Genomic DNA, 16,901 nt, shown 5'->3' with positions numbered 1-16,901 from the left:
TGAGACCAGATGCCTGCCATTTAAATGAGGTGGTGGGGCTCATGGTGGTGGTCCTGTGTTGTGTGGTGGTTCCTGACGTGTGGGTCTTCCAGCATGGTGGCCTCTTGGAGCAGAAAAGTGGAGAAGACCTGGCAAAGCCTCCTCCTCTCAGCAGCCTCCTGTACTTCAAGGGCTCCCCGGTCTTGCCTTTGGCAGAGCACAGAAACCTCTATAAAACAGCAGAATAAAATTAGTTTGCAATTACGTTCATTTCAGTAATTTCAGATATGCGTGAAGCTCCCACAGATGAAAGTCCACTCTGCTGTATGATTTGTTAGGCAGAAAATGTTGTAGGACATTTGGTGCTGGGCCAGCAGAATATCCCCAAACTGACAGCCTCGTCAGGTCATTAATATTGCTTTTGAAACCCCCTCTCTTAAAGCCTGCAAAAACTATTGGCAGTGCTAATCATTACCTTTTTACAGATAGGAAAATGAGCCTTAGGGGCTATTTTTATTGTGATTTGCTGCAACATTAATTAGCATTCTGAAAAACAGACATTCTTCAATGTTCCAGGTTGCATATATTTATTTTTCACCAAGTATAATGCATTTTTCCCCCTAAATCTCTTTGAGGCCACTGCTCTTAATGCTCATGCTATGTAGCTCCCACTGATTACCTATACAGGAGTAATCAGTGGGAGCTTCATGCTTCATAATTCGTTTTTGAAAATTTCATGAAAATAATTAGAAGCAAGTTGTTATATCTTTTACAAGGGTGGGGTAAAAACCACCAAAAATGGGTGTTTAAAGGGCTGTTCTGAGTGCAGTTTCAGATCTTGCTGGAGGAGCATCTGTAGTCCAAACCAAAGATAGTTGGGAGTTAACTGAAAGCACATAGTGCAGAACATCAAGAGTTAACAGCCCCAGCGAGACAAAAGTTTATTTAATCCTATTCTAAACAAGCAATATAACAAATCCCTGTTAGGAATGAATGATCTCTCACATGTTGCTTAAAAGAATCGAATTTTGATTTAAAACACCAAAATAACTCAAATGTTATGGGTTCTTCTGGAGGAAATTCAAATTGTCCAGTCCAATTTTATTTTTTATTTGTAACATTTTACATATGGATAAATGTGTTCTTTACTTAAAAATCCACTTACCCTGTTTCAGGCAGGAGCATATAGTTTCCGGAGGGTTACAGACTGATATGTTGGCATATTCTGCTCCAGGCGCTCTGCTGTGTTCTGATTGTATAAATATTGTTCTATATAAAAGGATGCAGTTTCAGCACCTCATCACATTTCCACCTTGTCCTCGGCCTTCTTTCACTTAAAATTTCCTCCTAGCACAGGCTTCAGACATGAAGTAGAGCCTGAAGAGCATCATGAGGCATATAAGGTCGTGGACATATCTGAAGCCACGTAGATGGGTTCTCAGACAGGACTTGGCATTGCCTTCCCCAGTTCTGGATCTGATTGAATAGTGAGATTTTGGGATAAGAAGAAAAAAAAAAAATTATTTGCCTCGTTTTCCTCTTTCGCATTGAATTAGAATAATCATGTGTTTGTTCGCTTTTGACCTCATAGCATGTTGGGAAATTTACCTAGATGGAGGTATCTCATTACAAAATAGTGTTAGGGTACAGACAAATAATAAATTGATACCTGTCTTGATATGATAGGTCTTATATCTTACTAGTTAATGAACCCAGTAGTGAGAATAAATCCTTATGCTTCAGTGTTCAACTGTAAGGAAGCACTGGAGAGAGTACCAATAAGAAAATCCTGACAAACCTTTCATTCAGTCCTCATTGTTCCATGATACTGCTTTAAATTACGTTTAAATTTCAAGCACATATGCCATTTAGAAAAATATTGAGCAAGGGCTGTTTGTTGCATCTTTTGAAGAGTAAAAACATTTTTGCTGTTAGTGTGAGGATAATAGTGCACTGAAAAATACAGAATGACTTTTTTAGACTACTAAAGACTCTGTTAGAGATATTCTAAAGGTTTATACAACTTCTGGAAAGTTATTGATGTATTTCAAAGTTATTTATTGTAAGTATCCTATATTTTTGCCTGTTTTATTCAGCATTTTCATTAGCTATCTATGCTGTCTTCAGTGCACTAAAAATATTTCAGTGCCCAATAAACCACGTGTAGCCGAAGCCCTTTCACTTATCACTAAAAAATCATTTGACTTGAAGGTAATATAATGGGCTAAATTAATTACTGATGAAACTCCATTGGTTTTACTAGAGTGACACTGATGATGAAACTAACCCAATATATTCAGTTTTGGAGATCCATTTTTGATCACTAACATTATCAGTGCTAAACTGAACTATTTAAAAGTCAAGTGGCACCACTCATACATATGACTTTTAAAATATATATTGCACGATATAGATACAATATTTATATATATTTATTTATTTTTGCAGATACACTAAGTTAACTCATTACTATTTGTAGGATTTATGTTTCTTTAAATATCAAAAAGATAATTATCCACAGCTCTGTGACTATTAAGCACTGCATGCTTGCTGTGGGAGGACATAACTTACTGTATTTTATTTCCACACCCAAAAGTACTTCTGAAATACTAATGACTGTTTTGATTAGATTCAATTTGTCATCAAATAACAACAAGTTAAATAATACTTAGAATTATATTTTTTTTCAAATGTGGAGGGCATAGGTAGATCCTGAGAAGTCTATGTAGAATTAATTTCCTTGGAACTCTAGCGTATCGGATAATCATCAGTGTCAAGCATAAAAAGAAAACAACCAAATGGTTGTGTAATGGAGCAGATTTGAACAAGTGGTCTTAATTCCATTCTAATTTTGTTTATATATAATTTTTTTTATATATATGCATATATATATATATACACACCAAATCCTTGAATTTCAAGCCTGCAACAATCTGAGAATCTATATCCTGCATGCTTGGTTTATATCTCTTGCAACACTGCTATGGTATAGAAGTTTATTCCTCTGGATGGCAGTATGACAGGTGATGACAGAAAAGTATTTCACGGGAAGTTTCAATTAACAGCTTATGTGTGGGAAAAATGAAAGAAGAAAGAATAACTTCTGAATCAGCATGAATAAATTATATTTTGTTCAATACAATTAAAAATCAGATAGGTCAGCAACAACAACAACTAAAAGTTGTGTTCATTTTCTCAGCAAAATGAAAAAAAAAAGAAAAAAAAAAAAGAAAAAGATATATTTAGGGCTAGTCATTTTGTTTAACTTATCTCACTCCAGAAAGTGCTTGGGAGACCTTAGCACTTAGCACTAATCCTAGATATTAACGTATTTCAAAATAATGTTTTTGTCAGAAGAAAATAAAAGCATAGCATCTCAGAAATGTTGAAACAAATGATTTTACATTCAAATTAAAGTTTTTTTAGTTATTTAGTGGAAAGTGTTTCTCAAATCTAGCAATTGTCGAGCATTGTGGCCAGTCCTCACACTGCTCTTGATGACTGAACTATTTGTCAGAAAATTCCACTCAGCCCTAAATCCCTCACACCAGGCTTTAGTTAGAGCCTTGTCCACGCTCAAGCCTTTGTGAAAAATGATTGTCGACATTTTCTCAGGATGACTCAACATTTCCAACGATTTAGGACAGCAGAAAGCTTTATCAGACATAATTTAGACTTCCAGGTTATTATGTTTTACAAGATGGTTGTGGTAGTTAGCAGCTGGGCAGTAGAATTTGGCAATCAGAATACAGTAGTGGCTAATTCGTTTTTACACAGTACTCCTATTAGTTAAAAAAAAAGGATATTTCTTTGGAAGTGACATTATGGCCCTGACATATGATTTTCGAATACAACTTTTTCTCAGAAACTGCCAGCATGGTATTGCCAGCATGCCAGGCTGGTGTCCAGAAGAAAATTTAAGAGCAGTGATAAAATGAAAGGGGAAAAATAGAAGCCCTTCTTGCAAACAGGAGTTTGTAATAGATATTCTGACACAATATGAATGATGAGGGATGGAAAATTCATAACGGTGTGTAGAAGTGCAACACGCACTCTGTGCGTAGAAGACCGCCCTATAACTCATAAGATAGTATGTGTCAAGTGAGTTATGAGAGTTGTTCCCTGGTGTATATTTTAAAAGAGACATTAGAAAGGAGATATAGCGTGGTTTACTATTTGAGAGCTAACTTCATAATTTTGTCCAAAACGTGTTTTTAAGGAAAAAATATGCTTTTCTTTTTTATATATATTGCAGGGCAGGTGGTGTATTTCTGCACTGCATGTGCAGGATCTGAACACAGGGAGTAAAGCCCTTCCCCTACCCAAAGGAGCAGGTCTCAGTGGGTTATTTCTGCTGTTGTGGTATCCAAAGTAGATTATGTCTAAGGAAGGCGAATTTCCCATTCTGACTCCCAGAAGGGGTTATCTCAAAATAAAACAAGCATTTTGCAGGCAGAAGCACTGATGCCAAAGGAAGACCTGTCAGCGTTCCTCCTGTATTTTGGTGGGAGTGCTATGGACCAGAGGGGTCTGCCCCGCTGGGGTCACCTTCTCCCCTCTCAGCACCTTGTGATCAAAGTGGAACCAGAGAGGAGAAAAGAGAATAACATCACCGATGTACCATCTCCCAGTAAGTTTGCTCGTGTGCCAAGCTTTGTAAAAACATTGGAAGTGTCCTGGACATGGAGGTGGCCCATCAGTGAGCAGCACTACCCTGTCTCTGGGCCAGGCACACTGGGCTCAGCTCTGTGCCATGACCCACGGCTCACTCACACTTCGTGGCAGAACACCACGTGGCATTTCAGCTGGTGGCTTTGATTTGCTTTTGTAGCCTGCCCTGTAAGGGAAAACCTGATTTTTCCCTATGCCTAACCTGGCTGCAAATGAAAGGCACTGAGACACCTACTCATGGGAGACATTTCAGCCTGCTCCTGCAGAAAAAGAGAGGGCTGGAAATTCTGACAAAAATCACAGCAGGCACTCAGCCCCTTCATATTTAATGTACAGAGCTCTCTACAACCCACTTCTCAGTGTCAAATGGTCACATCAGTCTGGCCATGCATGGACTCTGAGGTCTTTCTACCCCTTGTTTCTTTCTTTTTTTTTTTTTTTTTCCTGGTACCACACTCAGAATTAATTATTTGACAATATATTCTGGCACTGTATTATTTCAACAACAGTGGAATGTAACAGTATGTAATTAGGAACCAGAATATAATAGTGCTATGAAGATGGTTTGGGCAATGAGATTTTTTTTTTTTTAATTAAAATTTCATTGAGTTGAATGTGTCATGCTCTTGCCCTTTCCAGCATGTGGGCACCAGTGTCCATAAGGGAAGGGGAAGGCCCCTGGGGATGCTTGGTGGTGGAGCACTCTCCCAACGCACTGTTCCTCCTGAATCGTGACAGCCTGCATGGGCACAACATACCTTAATGTCTCCATAAAGTGCCAATTTTACAGTGAAACTCCTTCTGCTTCTGCATTTTACTTGGTTGTGGTTTTTGGGGGGCGGCTGTGAAGTATTTGGGGTGGTAAGGAGCTCGTTGCATCACAGACCCGTCTATTTTCCATATTTTATCCTCGCGGACCCTATCTTTAAATGAAACGGCCTGCTCACTTCCACGGTAGCCAACCAGGTTCTTGTCTCTTTATTTGCTTGTTTTAATCATTTTGTCTCCATCTAGTCAAATAAACCTGTAAATTCAGTGTGTGCTCTGTGGGACCCTGTCCAAAACTATACTGTCTCCTTCCTGACAGGGCTGACAGAGAGTATAATCACTTGTATTGTCCAGAGTACTGTTTACATAAAGGAGCAATAAATACCTGTTGAAATTTTTACTGGAGGCCTCCCAGATGGATGGTTCATTTATTATTACAGACAGGGTTTCATTTACTTAGTTATTAAAAGAAGCAGGCCGCTACAGCCCATTTATAACTATATTAAAACTAAATGAAGCCATAAGTATTGGAGATGGGACCGAGCAAAATACATACAGTGCCCTTCCAGGAAATGGCTAGGAGAAGTATTTGAAAGGAAATGCTGAAAACTTTGGGGGTCCTGTTGTGTCTTTCACAAGCAGCAAGCTGCTGCTGGCTGGAGCTTGCTGGGGTGTAGGGAAGGTATAGATCCCATATGTTCCCATCCTGCTGCTCAGCACCTCTGCTGTGTCTCTGCCCGTCACCCATACGCCACCTGGAGAGACCAAACCAGCCCACTCACGCCCTCCCATAACCTTCATTTACATGGAAAGCTCTGGCTAGGGCCATCGAACAATCCTTTAATTTAGCCCAGAGCCAGAACATCATTGAACAAGGACAAAAAGAGTGAAGGTAGCCCATGGAAACTTTGCAGAGCTGGCACTGCACAGCTGGAGTGCTAGTGGCTGTGCCTTAGATGCTCAGGGAGCAGTTCGGTGCTGGGGGACACACTCTGGTCTCTGCTGTGCCCCCAGCTCCAGTCACAGCGGGGGACAGAGCTGCTCCATCAGCACCGGTCTGCGAAGCAAAGGCAGATGCAGCAGGTGAATACCCAAGGTCTCAGTTTGCCACAAGAGGTCCAGTGTGGCCGGCCACTAAAATAAAATAAAGGCTGTGCATGGTCTCTGTGGCACTTTTCTGGCACTGAGGACATTTCACCAGATAGACTCACCTCTGCTTTGAATAAAGGTAAATCAGTCGCTGGATTGGAAGCACAACATTGCATGGGTGCTAGATCTTGATTTTATTGTATCCAAGCTTGACCAATAAAGGACAGTCCCAACACAGGAGGGCTGGTGTCCCGCAGTGGAAGAAATTACTGACCAGAAACAGCTGAGGTAGAAAATACTAGAAACAATGACCTGAGTAGAAGTTTGGAATTTTTAAATCAGAGCCTATTAGGTTATCACAAGACTGCATTTCCACAACCAGGAGAAAAAAAAAAAAAGAAAAAGCTTTGCCGCAAGCTAGCTCAGCTTCAGTGGTGAAATAAAAGTAGCAATTAGTACTGAAAGAGCAGGCTATGCAATAGAGACAAAATATAAAATAAATGTAACATGAAAGGGGAAAATAAGAATCAATCTAAAAGAGAAATTATAAAATACAGAATACAGATAAAAGGAGCGGAGGATACCAGAGGAAAGTTCAAAGATAATGGGATTAAAGATGTTCTTTAAGTGCATAAAGAACAACAGAAATAAGGAAATTCTAGCAATAGCCCCTTATCAGCTGGAAATATTGATGTTGTTAATAATAGTAGATTCAATGTATATTTTTTGTAAGAGAAAAAGCAAAGAAACCAATAGATAGGAAGTTGAATAGTGTCTAGATTTAATTTTTTTTAAAAATCACTTACCTCATAGACAAATATCCGTAAACCTGAGAGCTTCCAAGCTGCCTTGTAGCCATCAAAACCACTAGCTAGTAAAATCTGGGGGAGAGCTGCCTGTGATGCACCTTGGGATGTAGGGGAAACCCCAGGAGACAGCTCATGTCGTGCTGTAGGCCAAGGAGGAAAGTTTAAGGTTTCAGACAGCTTGCCTGGCACCTATCCCACACAAAGTTTTTGGGGAGGCCAAGTAGGGTTCCTTTAATTCCATGAAGGAACTGAGTGATAGAGCGTAATGATTGCCATTCGTTTTTTTAATTTCAAGGGAAAAAAAAAAAAAAAAAGTATGTTCTTATCAACCAAAGCTGATTTCATTCTGTGAGGAGCTGGCAACTTCAGCTGATAAAGTTACTAATGAAGCTGTAATAGACCTTTAAGGCTTTAAAAAGTACAGCATGCAATATCAATTAAATGTAAATTAAAGGAATCCTGGCTCTTAAGCCATTCCGAATGTCATGGCAATGAGGGATCCTGGCCCAAGGAGCATCTCTGGGAGCAGCTGAACAGGGATGAGTAGGAGATACAGCATTGTTAGCTATGACATAGAAGGAAATTACATTCACCAATGGTAAAATGTCTGGAGGATGGCTGAGCAAGAAGCAGTGAGGCTTGAACACGTTATCTAACAGTTTGAATAACTTAATAGTTCCGCCTCACTTAAAGGAAGGAGGCTTGAAGGAAACCAACCCAACTTTTTATATCCTGGAACAAGGAAAGTTCTTCTCTCTCCCCTGTTCTGAGTAGGGACTCTGTCCTGGGCAGCTGCAACTCTGAAAATGCTTCAGAGATGGAGGTGAGCAGGATGAGAAGCTTGTACCCAGCAGGATGCCCTGGCACAGAGAGATTGTGTGAGCCTCCAGTGTGCAGCGGGTAGCACAGGGACAAGGAGCTGCTGCTTTCCCCATTGCTTTGATGATACAAGACACTTCTCATTTCAATGCAGCGGTACCTGACCAAACAAAGTTTGAGAACCTCTAACCTACACAGTCTCATTTCCCTTGCCCAACCAGCACGAGAAGAATAAACACCACTGCAGCCTCAGTTATGAGCACTGCTAAATGAACGGTCAGCATTTTACAGATGACTGCAGTCATCCAAAAGGGAGCAAGAGAATAAAAATGTGTGGGATGATGATTCCAGCATGAGGACAGATGCTTATTATGCTGGGATTAGGCAGAAAGAGGCTATTCATAAGAAAATAATCACCAAGTGCAAAATCAGATACTGCACCTTCAGCGGGAAGACGTAGCAGCGGCAATTTTGTCTCAGACACATAAATTCCCAAAGATTTCTGCCACAACAGCTGACACACACGGCAGCAGCACAGTTCATGCACTCTTATTTCATTTCACATTTGAAATTAATATTTTGTAGATGGCAGCATCCAAAATTGCTAGGAAATCAGAGAGATAGAGTTAGCAAATAACTGCTAATCACACCCAGAGAGCCTGGAAGGAGCAGGGGCAAGGAGGCAAGAAATGGATTGGAAAATTGCGAGCGGCTCATTCAGAACTTTTATTCCCCAAATGTGTTTCCTCCCATCACACAGAGCATGATTAGACATAAAACTTCGGCAAGTCCTCAGAGTGATTGGGCTTCTTAGGCTGGTGCTTAGGCACAAGCCACTAAGTAGCTCATCATTTTTCCCTCTCCCTAAGTATATGTGCATTTTAACGTGGCTTCTTTGCTGGGGAAGTGGGCTCACAGTAGTTCTTTTCCTCACTTTTCAAAAGAATTTCTAATTTCTAAGGAGGTATTTTGGACCCTCTGCCCAAGCACCATGCTGGTGAAGCTGCTGTGGGCCGTGTGGTTGTGAGACGCTTTCCTCCCACCCCACCAAGGAGATAGGAATTCCAGTGTGTGATTCAACTCGATCTGTTTTCCTATTCTTTTCTTCAGTTTGATTTCTGGCTCTGCTTTCCATGCCAGCCCTTAGGAACCATCTACACTGGCAGTAATGGCACACACCATGAGTTTTTATGGAGTTCAGGAAGGAGCAGGTATCACGTCTAGGGTGTAACACCATGGTAAAGCGTTTTCTCCCATCCCCTCCTTCCTGGGGACATCCCTGGGGGTGGAGGGATGAACCCAGCTTCGTGCAAGTTGCAGAAGCCTTATTTCAGCTTCTGCTCACAGGAGAGAGTAATGGCTGCATTACTCAGAGAGGACTACCTTGCATTTCTAATGAGACCGCCGGTGTAATGGGAATTTAGCAGAGCATTTAACCGGTTTAAATGGTTTTGGAGAGTGGTGTAGACCATCTTAGATGGATTCAAGCCAAGGACCGAAAACTTCTCCTTCAGAGCATCCATTTTTTATTGGAATTGCTAATTCTATTTCTATGGACTGGGTCGGCTTTTCAGGCATTTAAATTGTACGCTCTAGAATTAAATCTCACGTTGATATATATACTTCATTCCAGCATTAAGTACGTTAATATTTCACCAGCCAGATTTTACTGGCCTTCTTCCTCTGTTTTTAATTAGGCTTGACAGTATCCTATATAATCATGTTTTCCTACATGTTTCTGTGTAGTAGAACTTACACAAACTGTTTGTTGACGGGTTTTTACAATTTAAACATCATATATTCAAACTGAATTTCAGATGCTGCAAGCAGTGCTTGCAGAGGCCTTACAAACCTACTGGAAGCTCAATTACACCATTTATAAAACATCCTCTTGATCTAGTTGTTTACCTTAATACATAAGCTTTTGACTTTATTTTGTATAAAACAGGAATAAATATTACACTTTTCAAATAATATAAATGCATGAACTTTTTAAAAGTGAAACATTTGCATCAGCTATGACACTAAAGTGAAAATTAATTTTGGTAATCAGAATCCAATTAATTAGAAATTACTGCTGTATAAAAACAGCTACTCCTATATTTAGCATTAGTAAACAAGGCTATTTGAAATACCTCTTTTGGCTTTAGATAAGTAGCAAATATAACTGCCCATCTGTTATGTTCAGGTAACCAAGGTAATCAATGCAACATTAGTTTCCCCTTTTATTTATTTATTTCTGTAGGGAAGGAAACCTGCTAATTTATTAGGAAGCCCCCAGACATATTTTTGCGACTATTTATCTTTTAGAAAACAAGCAAAGAGAGACAGAAAATGAAGGTACATTCGTCTTATTAGTGCGTAAGTCATACGACATATGTGAGTACTCCTAGCCAAAATAATCCCAGTAACATAAGAGCACAGTCTGGATAGGAAAGGTAAATCCCACCTGGCATTATCTCTTATTTTTCTGGGAACAAGAGTTTAAGGTCTTGCATAATGTGGAGCTTTCAGGAAAGTTTGGCTTCGTCTTCCTACAACGTGAAGCAATACTTTTTCTTCTCTTTATATGGGTGCATCATTTGTGACTTTAAACAGCTGGAGCCAGTCTGAAAGCCTTCCAGCATACCGCTACTTAGAAGAATATCTATTTTCTTCCTGGGTTTCTCGTAATATAGAAACTAATGCCCAGTTCTTGAAAGGTCACTATGCATTTATTGGAAAGAAAACAAAATGTCAATGTTATGTATTAAAAAATAAGATAATTTGCCCCAAAGCGGTCTCATTGATCTGAAATGTTGTGGTGGTATAAACTTGAATGAGCAGTTACTTCTCCGATTTTCATATTTCATCACAGCTCTTTGCTTTGTGGGGTTCCTCTTTACTTAAAATCAAGGTATTTTTCCACTACCGAAATCCCTTTCCTACATAATGAGCAGAAATCACAAAAGTCCTTAATAAAGATGGTATTCTGACTGAGATGCTGCCTAGCATTAAAATGGAACAATATACTTGATCAGATTAACACATTCATGAGATCTTTCACAAATTGCAGAGATGGTGACTGCTGAATTTACTTAAATGACAATCACAACATTCACACATTTGTGCCCCAGGCTTGCAAAGCATTGGCATGTTCTCTCCTAAAGCATTAGTGTTAATGATTTAATTACTATTGATATTTTTCCCTTTCCCATCTCATTTTTTTTGTTCTAATTATCAGAATTGTCATGAAGAACCTGTCTAGCATAGTAGCTTAGTTTCCCCCCTCCTTTTTGTAACCTCTCTTGAAGCCTCTTCTCTTGCCCTTTGATTTGCAAGCCAAAAGGCAATCTCTCTAATCACTAAACAAAACCACCAAGGCATTTTCTGAGAGTTTTACACTTCAGTAAGTAATTTGCAAGGGGGAAGGAAAGAGTTCTTCAGGCGAAGAAATGTGAAATGTATCAAGAGGTCAATGTAAACCGCAAGGTGTGAGGCTTGGTGCTGCTTCTGTGGTCACCAGCAGATGTGGAGAGTGACTACCAGTGTCTTCACCCCACTGGTGTTGAATGAAAGGGAATCAGACCCCAAACCCTTTTGCAAATCTTAGGCCTTGCAAACTGCACATTAGTTCCATCATTGCTACAAACCCAGAAAGAAAACAGATAAGTAGGAAAAGTACAGAAAGAAAACAGATAAGTTGCCTACTTTCATAAGTAGGACTTTGCTAGAAGGGTCATAACAGCATCGGGCTCCAGATGCTAAAAGTCACAGCTGATTCCCAAACTGTCTGATGAGGACCACCTCTGCCAGACATCGCACCATGAACATCTTCCGCAGCAACCCCTTCTCCTCCAGCTTGTTTGAACCCCGAAGTCTCTGACCTGTGCCCTGGCTCTACCCTCACACATGAAACTTTGATGTTACTTTGATGTTACTTCCAAGAGGGGAAACTAGATGTCTTCCTGCAGTCCCCTGGACCCCGGCTGGGTCTGAAGATAATCCTTGCTTAGGACTTGGCTTTCCAACAACAACAACAAATCGGGACAAAAGAAAGACAGACAAAACAGCGAATCTGCAAGTCTCAGCTTAACCCTATAATTTGAACATGCCCCTCTCCCCCATCCCAAACCCTGGGTAATTTTGACCAGGAATGTCTCCTGCCCCTTTGACAAGCTAGGATGAGCAGTGGGACCAGGTGCCCCCCCCCCCACAACAGCCTACTGGGTCAATGCAGTGAGCAGCCCCAGATCAAAGAGGTCAGGCTTTTTGAGAAGCTATGTAAGAGATCTAGACACGTGGTCACATTGAAATTGGCAGAAAATGGATATCGGTGCCCTCTAGAAGGCTTTCTGGCTATTTTCCACTAACTGTACGTAGCCCTTCATCCTCTCCTTTCCCACCAAGTGGCACAGCACCCCTGGCTTAAACTCTGTAATTGGTTACTGGAGAAAGAAACCAGCTGCCTTGCTGCGGCATTTTGCAATATCCCGAACTCATCCTCATTTCCTTTCATTATGACTCTACCTGTTACGTTCTTGGCAGATAAAGGAACAGATGCATTAATTAGAGAGCAGAGAGCGCTCCCGCCCGAGACTCCCTCCCCTCGCAACCTTCGTGACCTCGTGGAGATTTCACTAAAAAATATATAATTAGGTTCTGCAAAGTAACTTCCTGACCACTGGGATCCGTACGTGCTCTCTTCAAGTGCAGAAGCCCTACATGGTGTGTGCTTTTCAGAGATGATTCCAACACCACTTGATTTTTCTAGTTTTTGTTTATGAAGTTGTATTTACCTGTACTTCAGCATGTCAAAGCCAAGTTCACATCAAAAAAAAAAAAATCTTAAAGCCCATAGACGATGCCACTTGCTGGCCTGGATTTGACACATTCTGGAAAACTTGTTAGATAAAATAGCTATAGAGAGGCAGTGTTAAAGAGGCTATGTTTGCACATTAGCTTGTGAATGTTTGTCTGCCTGTCATTGCACTGGTTTGCCAGCATGCATAAAGAAATCTGGTCCTTGCAGGGGTTGATTTAAATGTGATCTGAAGTGCTCTGCTAACAAAGATGCACCAACTCTCATTCTTTGCTGAATCTTTGCCAAAGTGCTTTTCAGATAAAGCACAAATTAACATAACATCTCTTGCTAGCTTGAAGTATTTTCTTTCTCTCCTGTCCTTCCCCTTTCTTCAAGTGGGGTCTGCTGGTCCAGCTGTGGGCTTTTTATTTTAACCATCATCATTGTCATGGTGGAGGTGAGTTGTCAAGCTGTACCTCAAAAGCATTTGGACTCAAAATCAGTCTGGTCGTTTAGGATGTTTACTGCAAACAAGAATGCCTCTAAAACAAATACCTCCTCCTCCCCCAGGGTGGGCTCCAGCCTGGGCTTTGAAAGCTGCCCAGGCAGCCTTGCTCTCCAGGGCTGATGAGGGGTGAAGCTGGAGTCGCCAGTGACAGTGTGTCCTGCTCTGGGCACAGCTTTGTAGATCAGGGCTCAGGGTCTGACCTGGCAGTGAAAGCAGCCTGGGAGCCAGCTCAGGCACCGGAGTCATTCCTGTGTGGTAGGAAAACATGTCTTGTCTTTTCAAGATAGACCTCTACGTATGGCAAGCTCTCCTAACCTGACACATCCTTGTGACAAACACAGGGATCAGGAGGGCCTGATCCCACTCTAGGGAAAAACAAAAAAGCAAGCAAGCGAGCAAGCGTTTTATGGTGACCTGCTTTTTCCTATCGCCAGCATTTGGGGATTGTTTGTGCACTTACAGTAGTTCCAAGAGGGGCCACGAGCCCCAGGCAGGCAGTGCTTTTCTTGGAAAGCAATGCTTCTAAAATGAGAAACAGACAAGAAAAATAAAGGCAGGCTAAAACATACAAGCAGGGAAAGCTGGATAGGCCAGCACTGTGGTTTCTTGTTCCTTTTGTGTATGATCCCTGCATACATGTCTTGTGTCTTGCCTTAACTCCGCTTGCACTTCCACTCAACCTGGAGCCTTCAAAGCCTTATGGTACCAGCGAGCCACAGGCTCACAGTACACACTCTTTTATGTTGATACAAAAAGCCAGACAGTAATAAATACATAGAGCTACCTAGAATATTTCACTATAAGCTTTTGTTTTTCAACTTCTATATGGGAGAATAGCTAACCTGCTGAATCTTAAACAATGTACTGAAGTACCACATTTCTAGCAGGAATACAAGCACCTAAAATCAAGGAAGCGTGGGCAGTGGCATCAGGAGCTCTCTGCTTTTCACACTATAAGCAGATCTCTCTCTGCTTAAATAACTATCCATGCAGTGTTCGCCACATTTAATTACATAATGCCAAATCTCAGATCTGTGCTTTCTATTTTCCAACACTATTTTTCTCAGGAATGCCCTAAACAGAAAAAAATGAGTATCTATATAATGTTGCTATTTTGAAAAGATCCCCTGTAAGCGTCAGGATCCAAACCCAGGGTAGATCTTACAGTGTTTATAGGAAACTTTTTCTATTTAAGCATCTACAAGATGAATCCTATGTCGCTGGTACCTGTACCACGTGCCAACTGCTCAGCAGTTCACGTTAGCTTGCCCTGTGGCTGCATCCATACAGTCACAAGAGTTTCTGCTGACTAAGGAGATGGTAGAGTGAGTTTTTTCCTGCCTGTGGACATATTTCCCAATAAAACCCAGGAGGGCCTTGCTGAAACATTGTCAGCTTGAAGGGTGTCCTATATACTTTTCATACTTGAGATGTCCGCATCACACCAAGATTTTGTTGAATTTGCACTGTTGGTTTTACAGAGGAAAAATCTCGGCGTAAGTAGAAGTAAACGTGGGGAAAAGCGAAACATGAGATTTTAAGAGGTGAGCGAGTAGGAGTTCCTTCTCTGCCCCCAGTTCTGTTCTCCTACACCTACGTCCTCCTGAAGGTGCTGCAGGGAAATAGGGGCACAGCTGTGACCGCAGCGACTGCACATATAGCTGCACATGGTGCCAACAGCTACTAATTTGGGGGAGGGCTCAGTGCTCGTTTAAGACCTGGCATGCCAGGCAGCCCATTTAAGATCCACGCTTTTCAGGCACGCTCTTGGAAGATCCAGGCACAAGAACGAGGAGGTGGTTTGAAATTACTACATATGTCTTCTTGATATATTTACACTCCGGGGACCACCCACATCACAGAATGTGTTTAAATTGTTCCCCAAGCTTTCTTCTGGAGTTGAGGCTAAATTACAGATTCCCTTTTCCCAGAACACAAGAAAAATTAGCAACTTTCTGAATGATTATTGTTATTACAGAGGCGTTTTTTTTTAAATAGGTCCCGTTCTTGAAGACCTTTCAAGCAGTGGGGAAAATCTTTGCACCTCTTCAGCTCCTTTAACTGATGGTTACTTAACCTTAGCTTGTAAAAAAAAAATGCATGGAGGTAAAGACAAACTGCTTTTTTTTGAAAGCCAGTTGAAACAAGTTGAGGAAAGGATATGGGAAGGGAAGATGAAATCCCCTTTCGAAAAGATGCATTATTTTCTATGACAGTGAACTCCTCGTGCATACTCCTGTGCACTGAGACAATATATTTTAGTTTTAATTGTTTCAGTCAATGTCATTTTTACATCAAACAGGCAATAAAGTAAAAATGGCCTTTGGGAAACATCAGTGAATCTTATTTTGTGCTGCAGTACTGCCAGTGTAAATATCTAGTTCTGTTTTGTAAGCTCAAAGCCAAATGGAGCAAAATTTTCCTTTCAGAGAGACTACTGACCTGTCAGCATCAAAAATATTATTTTTAGCATACAAAAATTGTTTGTCAGTGATTGTAATAACAATAATCTTTGCAAAATCCATTATTACTCCAGTAAACATTTTCCCTTAGGCACTAATAGTATGAAACAAATTAAGAAGTTAGTTGATAGCAAATGGATAAGAAAAAAATATAAAGACATTGTCACTTCTACAGAGTTCCTGGCATAAAATATATTTCTTTCTATCTTTTTTTACAGTAGCTCAGAGATCTGAAACATTTTAGTAAATCATAATTATTAACTTATTCTGCTGCTTGCTTTCCAGAATGCTAGAAGATGACCTCAAGTTAAGCAGCGACGAAGAAGAGAACGACCAGGTAAGAACCAGACAACAACCATGTAACTTGTAGCATGTTTCATGTCGAGACAGAGCTACTGCAAATATTTTGCTAATGCTTTTTCAAAATATACATCAAGGTTATCAAAATACATGAAAGTACTGTAAATGGAGTAACAGATGTTCTTGCTCTGCGCCAGACTGCATGTGCTAACTGTTGTATTTGTGGGGAATGTTCTGCAGGGGTCTTGATTTATTACCTTGATGCAACCCAGAAGGTTTTTGTATCAGTCTCCTCCTGATTGGATTTTGTTTTGTTTTAAAGAGCAGCCAAGGAGGGGAGAAACAGGAATTCGGATTAAGACCAGGCCAAATCCTTCAAGCACGACCTGGGCCTGGGGGACCAGCCCCTGGGCTGTTGACCTGCCTAGAGCCTTGGATGGGCTCTTGGATCCCTTCATCACAGAGCCACTAGGGAATTTGCTTGGGCTTTAAAGACACCAAAATGCCTGCCTGGGAGCAGATTCTTCACCCAAGGTTTTCTATGGGCCAGGAGAGATCAGTTTTGTCAGTGTAGGGTTCTTCTCTCCTTGAAGCACTGCCATATTTTGTCCAAATTATTCTGTAATCACTGGAGTAGGGCTGGATCTTGGTTTTCCCATGGCTGGCTGAGTCCCTAGTTGCAAAGCTGTACTATCACAAGGTCTCTCTCAATA

General features: G+C 40.9%; 1 protein-coding gene across 3 annotated transcripts in view; it reads left to right on the top strand.

Moving 5' to 3' along the window:
- The window catches only part of AFF3 (ALF transcription elongation factor 3), a 336,736-nt gene that overhangs the window by 220,082 nt on the left and 99,753 nt on the right, over nucleotides 1–16,901 (top strand). For all 3 annotated transcript variants that reach the window (XM_083821502.1, XM_083821501.1, XM_083821503.1), the window contains exon 8: nucleotides 16,174–16,225. In XM_083821502.1, the coding sequence (XP_083677628.1) occupies nucleotides 16,174–16,225 (52 nt within the window). The remainder of the gene's footprint in view (nucleotides 1–16,173; nucleotides 16,226–16,901) is intronic.

This window comes from Anser anser (genome assembly GCF_964211835.1).
Source record: "Anser anser genome assembly, chromosome: 1".
In the NCBI taxonomy this organism is placed as follows: Eukaryota; Metazoa; Chordata; class Aves; order Anseriformes; family Anatidae; genus Anser; species Anser anser.
This window is presented reverse-complemented; position numbering and strand designations above follow the sequence as displayed.